This window comes from Lampris incognitus, chromosome 1 (genome assembly GCF_029633865.1).
Source record: "Lampris incognitus isolate fLamInc1 chromosome 1, fLamInc1.hap2, whole genome shotgun sequence".
NCBI classification, from domain to species: Eukaryota; Metazoa; Chordata; class Actinopteri; order Lampriformes; family Lampridae; genus Lampris; species Lampris incognitus.
In genome coordinates, this window is record NC_079211.1 from 28,714,398 (window position 1) to 28,722,045 (window position 7,648).

At 41.0% G+C, this 7,648-nt stretch overlaps 2 protein-coding genes across 2 annotated transcripts; one reads left to right on the plus strand and one right to left on the minus strand.

The window, feature by feature from the left end:
• Positions 1–1,891: 1,891 nt before the first annotated feature.
• On the minus strand, positions 1,892–4,523 carry pfdn6 (prefoldin subunit 6). The gene is made up of 4 exons (XM_056291702.1): positions 4,354–4,523; positions 4,054–4,124; positions 3,818–3,942; positions 1,892–2,221 (listed from the first exon to the last, which is right to left on the minus strand). The coding sequence occupies exons 1-4, from the start codon at positions 4,415–4,417 to the stop codon at positions 2,101–2,103; spliced, it is 381 nt and encodes a 126-aa protein (XP_056147677.1). The 5' UTR covers positions 4,418–4,523; the 3' UTR covers positions 1,892–2,100.
• Positions 4,524–5,120: 597 nt separating this feature from the next.
• mmgt1 (membrane magnesium transporter 1) lies at positions 5,121–7,430 on the plus strand. The gene is made up of 4 exons (XM_056292306.1): positions 5,121–5,237; positions 5,595–5,647; positions 5,741–5,844; positions 6,556–7,430. Exons 1-4 carry the CDS (start codon positions 5,159–5,161, stop codon positions 6,710–6,712), a joined length of 393 nt encoding a protein of 130 aa, XP_056148281.1. The 5' UTR covers positions 5,121–5,158; the 3' UTR covers positions 6,713–7,430.
• The last annotated feature ends 218 nt before the right edge of the window (positions 7,431–7,648 follow it).

Consider the following 7,648-nt stretch of genomic DNA (forward strand, 5'->3'; position numbering starts at 1 on the left):
GGGCCGATTTCGGATATACGCGCTATTCAACAGTTGTCTCAGCCCACAACGGTCTGTCTACAAACATCTTATAGTCTCGATCTGTGCCTGGCCCAGGGGCGCGGCCACGAAACGAAATCCTTCAAAATGACTTCTTTTGATGGTTGCTTTGGTCATTCACATTGCTTTAATCCTCCGTTTGCTGTTTGACGATGGGGGAGATGGGGAGGGGCTTTTTCAATGCTGGAGAGCGACTGCAATTAATGGCGAACAATGAGGCACCGCTGCGCCTTTTCCACTTCCTACTGCAATAAGAATAGGGAGGCCAAGCAGGGGGGTGTCGGTCTGGAGGTGGTGCACGCCTGTGCGCAGTCTACCAATACGGACCCATTGACTCCAACATCTGCGACGGTGGGCTGTTTGCCTGCCCCTATGATTAATGCAAACGACATAATCCAGTTAGGAGGTGTGCTCCACGCCGTGCTTTCAACAATTGGGGGGGGGGGGGGTGCTGCCTCATAGCAAGAAGGTCCCGGGTTCGATTCCTGCCTGGGACGAAGTTGGCACTGGGAGAGTGGCCCTGTTTTCTCCAGGGCTGTCTGTGTGTACTCTGCATGTTCTCCCATGCTCACTTGAGTTTCCTCCAACATAAAGAAGAACCCCAATAAAAGCATGCAGAAAGGAGGCTGTCCTGCCCTGTCCCTCACCACGACACTGATGTCCACCTGAAACTGGTCCCCAGGCGCCGAAGACAAAGGATGCCCACTGCTGCTGGTTGTCCCTGCAGGAAGGACAGCAGGATGGGAAAGATGCGGAAGGAACATCTTTTTTTTTTTTGGTAATTGTTTCCATAAGATATCGGTGTATCAATGAACAAATACAGTTACAGGTGTTTTGTCTCCCCCTCCCCCCTTTTTTTTGGTCCTCCCTCCCTTCACAACAGGTTTCTCACCCACAACCCGAGCTCCATGTGTACGGCAGCGTATGTCAGCTGTAAACAAGTCTGTTCTCTCAAACGCAACAGCACGTATCGTGGGAGAGCGATAACGTACGCCCTCTAGTGGTTGCGTTTTTTTACAACAGAACAATATCCATTCCATTGGGCAATTTTTGTTGGGCAAAAATTATTACAAATCCATACCAGCTATTGGAACCGCAAACTTGGGAATATGCAGCAATGAATTAAGAAATATTTGTTTAAAAATGTATCAAAAATTGTTGCAAATTTTATTTTGTCTGCAGATGTACATCATCACAATCAACTGAGTCCAAGTACACCCAAGCGGAATCACTGCCTTAGTCTTGCACTGTAGCCTAACACATAACTTCTTTATGAAAACTCCCTCTGGATAATACAGACCATTTCTCACTGAGGTATGAAGGCTACATCTGAGGGCGACTAACATTTTTCCTCACTATGCTTTTTACGTTTAGGTGCACATTTTTGTAGCTCCCTTTTAGGTTAATCACCTACCCTTTATGAGAGAAAGCCACTTTAATTTGTCATTGTATTCTTACAACGAATTTGTTCTCTCCATTTAACCCATCCAATTCTATAGGAGCAGTGGGCAGCAGCAATGCCTGGGGACCAACTCCAGTTCTTCTTTCCTATTGCTTTGGTCAGGGGCACAGACAGGAGTATTAACCCCAACATGCATGTCTTTTTGATGGTGGGAGGAAACTGGAGCACCCGGAGGAAACCCACAGACACGGGGAGAACATGCAAACTCCACACAGAAAGGACCTGGGACGACCTGGGGTTCAAACCCAGGACCTTCTTGCTGTGAGGCAACAGCGCTAACTACTGGGCCACCATGCCGCCCGGTGGTTTATCTACATGTAGGCAATATGACTGACAGTTGTAAAATAATGAAATGTGCGGAAAAAGAGAAGAGGGTTTCATGTTAAATAATGGAAAAAAAAAGTTTTATTAATTACAGGAAACAATAACACTATGCACTGCTGCATATACATAGCATGATACAAACATTTCAATTCAGCCTTTTTTTAATTGTTGGTATTGTATTGTTGAAGAAATGATATCAACTAATTTTTAGTGGAATTTTCTCCAAGTGTCTGTTAGCGTGCATACAGCATTGTTGCAATCTCCATTATATTTGGTCAGACTTTGCCAAAAGCCCGGCCCTGAGCTTTCTGGTACTCTTGCTGTAGACTAGATAAGACTTCCCGATGCTGTTCTGATTTCTTTTCCATGTCTTTCAGAAGTGTTTCATACCTTTGACTAAAGCAGAGGAGAACACAAAGTGCAAAAAATAGGTTAGATAAAATAAGCAATGGGCACAAGCAAATGCATTACAATCAAACTGATTTTATACATTTAAATTAATTTAAAAATGATGCTTGATTAGTCATTTTCATTATTTACAATCATGTTAAAATGTTAATATAGAACCTACTGTCAAAAATGGTTTGAAATTTAATTCAAAATATGGTTGTTAGGGATTTTTGAAATTTACAAAACTATATTACATATTCAAAGTAAAACCTTTTTTAACATGAAGTTGAAGGTATGACATTCTAAAAGGAAAAAAATGTATGCAAAAGGTGCACAACCTCTTTTTTTTAGCTTTTCGGCTTAATAGTGTCAATGTCAAACACTTCATTTTTGTAATCATGTCACTGAAATAATAAATAAATAAATAAGTAATCCATTACATTTATATAGCGCTTTTCTAGACACCCAAAAGGCTTCACATTGAAGGGGGAAACTCACTTCAACCACCACCAATGTGTAGCACCCACCTGGGTGATGCACGGCAGCCATTTTGCGCCATCACACATCAGCTTGAGGTGGAGAGGGAGGAATCATTGAGCCAATTACATGTGGGGATGATTAGGTGACCAAATGGAGAGAGACAGGTTGGGAATTTTGCCAGGACACCAGGGAACCCCCTACTCTTTGCGTTAGGTCCATGGGATCTTTGATGACCATGGTGAGTTAGGATCTCGGTTTAATGTCTCATCCGAAGGACAGAAATATATCATCCTTGTAGCGTTTGCATGTTTTTTATAAAAATTGAAAACAGGGTGATACTGGGCTACCAATGACACAACTAAATAGGATTTTTTTTCTTCTTCAGTGAATAACTGGCTGTAATGTCAAAAATGTAACCATAACATTTAATGTGTGGTTCACGGAGTGCCAATAATTAAGTCCAGTTCAAGATCCATTTTCCGAACCACTAATCCTGCTCTCAGGGTCGCAGCGGTGCTGGAGCCTATCCCAGCAGTCATTGGGCGGCAGGCTGAGAGACACCCTGGACAGGCCGCAAGACTATCGTCCAGGGCCGAGACACACACACACACACACACACACACACACACACACACACACACACACATAGGGACAATTTAGTATGGCCCATTCACCTGACCTACATGTCTTTGGACTGTAGGAGGAAACCGGAGCCCCCGGAGGAAACCCACGCAGACACAGGGAGAACATGCAAACTCCACACAGAGGATGACCCAGAACGACCCCCAAGGTTGGACTACCCCGGGGCTCAAACCCAGGATCTTCTTGCTGTGAGGCGACCGCGCTAACCACTGCACCACCGTGCCGCCCCCCCAGTTCAAGATGCGACACATAAATAAATATCACTTCGGTTACCATGATGTGACTCCTTTTGGCAACATTGATTCTCTCCGATTTACTTCGGATGTCAAACATGAAGATTCTGTCAAAACTTAATTGAGACCAAGACTGATGGAGAGGTGTATGATTGGAATGACTATGTGATTAGTTTGTGACGATTTGCATGCCAGCACACTTTAATATCAATTGTTTATACATTTAATCAATAAAAACGCAACTTACATTTCTCCATGAATATACTCAAGCCTCTTTGTGACAGTGGATTTTGCCTCATCTAAGTCTTGTTTTACTAGAACAGGACCAATTAGTTTATAAACTGTGTTCGTGCTGTTCAACAGATCCAACTCCTGCAAAAACAGGGATGACAACATTAGTGCTAATTTTCAATAATACTGTTTCAGCATGACGACACTGACGCAAATAAAAAAACATTAAAATATAAGGGACTGAGCTCTTACCTCTTTTACTATGTTATTCTCCGTCAGCTGCGCCTCCAACTTCTGTCTGGCTGACATACTCTTACTGACATCTACATTGCAAACACACATTGTTATTATTTATAGAATTTTTTTCAATCAAATTTTTATGCGAATGAAGCCAAACTACGTATGTGTAGTTACATACTGATACTGTGCTAAATCTTTTGACAGTAAAATGTAAATGACTGACTAACTTAGCGAATGACTTATCGTTTGCTATCCTTATACGGCCAGCTAGCTCGCCACAACATGGTTTTAGCTTTCAACGCTAACATTTACCTTTCTGGATTTGTTTATATTTCTCCAACTCCAGCTCCAGTTTCTTCTGAATGGCCTCTGCCATATTTACTTTATATCCCAAATATACTGTGTATAAGACAAGAGAATCTAATGAAGACGAATTAGCTAAATTTAACACAGCATGAACGTTTCTTCACTGATTTAGCTAACAGGAAAGATGGTGGTGTTACCGGATGTCTTATCATTCTTCAAAATAAGAACCCGCACTACTCTGAGGATTTGGGGGGAAAAGTGATAAAAAGAGGTAAAAAAAAAGAAAGAAGAATCAAGTATGAGTTAAAGTAAGGTTAAATTGCGTATTCTGTTCTGTATTTACGCTTTAACAATATTCCGTTGGTTGTGACAATTTACTAGCCTGATGTACACTGTCAGAAATCAATAGAGAGCTTAAGGGTGTTTTTCTTTTCTTCTTTTTTTTATTTCTTCGAACAACTAGGCTGACCGAATTTGAGTTTATACTATTTAACTTTATTTCTTCAAGATCTTGTAATATATTTCGCGCCCCGGCCGCGGCAGTTCCTGTGGTTGCCTCCCGAATTCGCTACAATATATATTAAAAAAAACCGGTACAATACAATAGGGGCGGTCAAAACAGATTTTGTTATTTTCCAATTGCCAAGAAGAAAGAAAGAAAGAAAGAAAGAAAGAAAGAAAGAAAGAAAGAAAGAAAGAAAGAAAAAACAATTCAGTAATGGCAAGAGGAACCATCAGAAATCCGTCAGTTTCGATTGGTGTCGTCATTTTAGTGCGACGTTGGGCTCAGTTCTCACTGCCCTGGTGGAAGATGGCGTCTTCGTTCTGGAAAGGTGTTGTCGGCGTTGGACTTTTTGCCTTGGCTCATGCAGCTTTCTCAGCGGCGCAACGTAAGTTTCAGGTGTCTAATATCGGGGCGATTGTTGTTTTTTTGTGATGATTTACAATCTCGAGAGCATCGTTATCACGAGTAGTAGCTTCGCAAACCTGCGATTCAAGTGCGGCCTTTCTATCAATAGCCGATTGGCCGCTACCGCAATTTAGCTCCGCTCAGACTCAAGTCGGAAAGCGCTCACCCTCAAGTGAAATATAACTTAGAATATAATCACTGTTCATTTGGTTTCAGTGCCACTAACTGTGGCAATAGAAGAAGGATTATATCATAGCACGTTGTCTTGTAATGTCAATCATTTTGTAATCGTGTTATCTTTCTCTATTTTCCCCGATTACCCCCCCCCCTCCATTAGATCGATCATACATGCGTCTCACAGAGAAGGAAAACGAAACACTACCAATAGATGTGAGCGATTTCATCTGGGTACATTCTAACATCTACACAAAACCCAGCAATTTATCTGCGTTCATAATAACGTTTTTAATTTTCTTTTTGCAGATCGTCTTACAGACTTTACTATCATTTGTCTTGACCTGTTATGGCATTGTCCACATCGCCGGGGAGTTCAAAGACATGGATGCCTCTTCAGAGCTGAAAAACAAGTAAGCCTCATTCATCACATCAGAGCCCGCTAACTTGAATAAGTTTCCTTGATACCAGGGATGATGTTTGCCTTTAGTCACAGGAAAAACGCATTGCCTTAATCTAATTTATAGAATATAGTCTTGATGTTTTTGATGAGATAGACCTGTGTTCAAGACTTGTCACATACAAAATGTTACTCAGTAGCTTTCTGAGATCAAATGACATACCCAGTTCTTTTGGGATGTGGAAGAAGCCCTGTCCTCTTTTCATATGACAGGGCAGTCATGCATTACTTTTATTCTAAGCTATGGTGTATTGAATAGAATACATTCGCCTGTAATCGACTGAACATCCCTTGATTGATTAGTGCTATTGACTTGACTCTGATGACATCATCCTATGTATATTGACTGCAACTTCTGTCTCTCTCGTTCTTGTAGTAAGCTACCCTAAATACTAGCACTGCCTTTGTATCATTCTTATGTTATAAGTTAAGCAACAACAAACATAACACAAGCGTTGATGTGTGCAGTGCTAGACTTGGCATCCCAAAGGCTTTCATTCATTTGCACTTAACTCTGAAACCATCTTTTGGCAAGGACAGAGCTAAAATGAGAAGTGTATACTATTATCAATCTGCTGTAATAATTGTCAAATTGTTACCACCTGTTCATTCCCTACTAGTACTGAAAAATATCACACATGCTCATGATTTTTCCTTCTTTTAGAACATTTGATACACTGAGGAACCACCCGTCGTTTTACCTTTTCAATCACCGGGGTAGGATGCTATTCCGCACACCAGAGCAAGAGCCCTCCTCGGCACGCAACCAACAAGCCCTTCCTAACCCCATACGACTACGCAAGCTGGAGCATTTGCACTGAGACTGGCCTTCCCGTGCACTCAATGTAAAACTGTGTGCACAGATGAGCTTTTTGATTAGCTGGAGGGTTAAAGTGAGAATTCATTTTCCCTATTTTACTTTGTCTTTGTACATAAACTAACGTGTTGTTCAAATGTGCATCTCTTTCCATAGAAGTGGTCAACACCATATTTAACACTGACTGTGCCAACCCTTCAGTTTTTCAACCTGATTTCTTTGTAGAATTGTTTGTAGAATCGCATCGCTTTGGAGTCTTAAGATTTTGAGACCTCTCCCCCTTTTCTCTTGTCCCTTTTGAGCAGATTTGGGATTTTTAGTTCCCTTGTTGTACAAGGGTACATTAAATATTTTTCAGTCATCAGGCATCCATCTTAAGCAACTGTCACTGGACAGTTTTTTCTTTTAATCTTGTGTCAACAGGAATGAGAATTGTTGTATAAACTAAGGAGCCTTCTGTTGGGAGAATTCCTTGATTATTTCCAGGAGACATAAAGGCTTATCTGTACATTCTTTATGCAATAAAGAGTTGTGCTCTGTTTTGTCACAGAACATCAAACCAAGGAGAGGTGTGACAATTGAACTGAGGGAAGAAGTGTCACAGCAAATCTAGTACTGTGAACACTATATGTAGAGAGTAATGGTACATTTGGATAGGTATTTTTTTCATTTTACATTTTAAGATTCAACAATTTGTTTTTAATTTAATAAATGCATACTGATTTTACGGTTGCGTCAGTGTAGTTTTATTCATCGTCACCAATTTATTTTGTTGCAAGTCTGGAGGGCATGATTTTGATGAAGTTCCTCGGCCAATGTGATGATAAAGTATCTTTTTAACGAGATACTTAACCCTTATCTGCATCAGGCGTGAAAGACTAGCTAGATCGTTTCCACCTTTGACTAATGCATAAAACATGCATAGGACACTTGGCAGAAA

Bases quoted from the DNA above. Each gene is read 5' to 3' on its own strand.
- pfdn6 (XM_056291702.1), bottom strand. From the start codon at position 4,417: ATGGCAGAGGCCATTCAGAAGAAACTGGAGCTGGAGTTGGAGAAATAT. The intron at 4,125-4,353 runs GTAAATGTTAGC...TTTGCAATGTAG, and splicing joins ATATAAACAAATCCAGAAAG to ATGTCAGTAAGAGTATGTCA. The intron at 3,943-4,053 runs GTAAGAGCTCAG...CTGTTTTTGCAG, and splicing joins AGAATAACATAGTAAAAGAG to GAGTTGGATCTGTTGAACAG.
- mmgt1 (XM_056292306.1), top strand. From the start codon at position 5,159: ATGGCGTCTTCGTTCTGGAAAGGTGTTGTCGGCGTTGGACTTTTTGCC. The intron at 5,238-5,594 runs GTAAGTTTCAGG...CCCCTCCATTAG, and splicing joins AGCTTTCTCAGCGGCGCAAC to ATCGATCATACATGCGTCTC. The intron at 5,845-6,555 runs GTAAGCCTCATT...TCCTTCTTTTAG, and splicing joins TCTTCAGAGCTGAAAAACAA to AACATTTGATACACTGAGGA.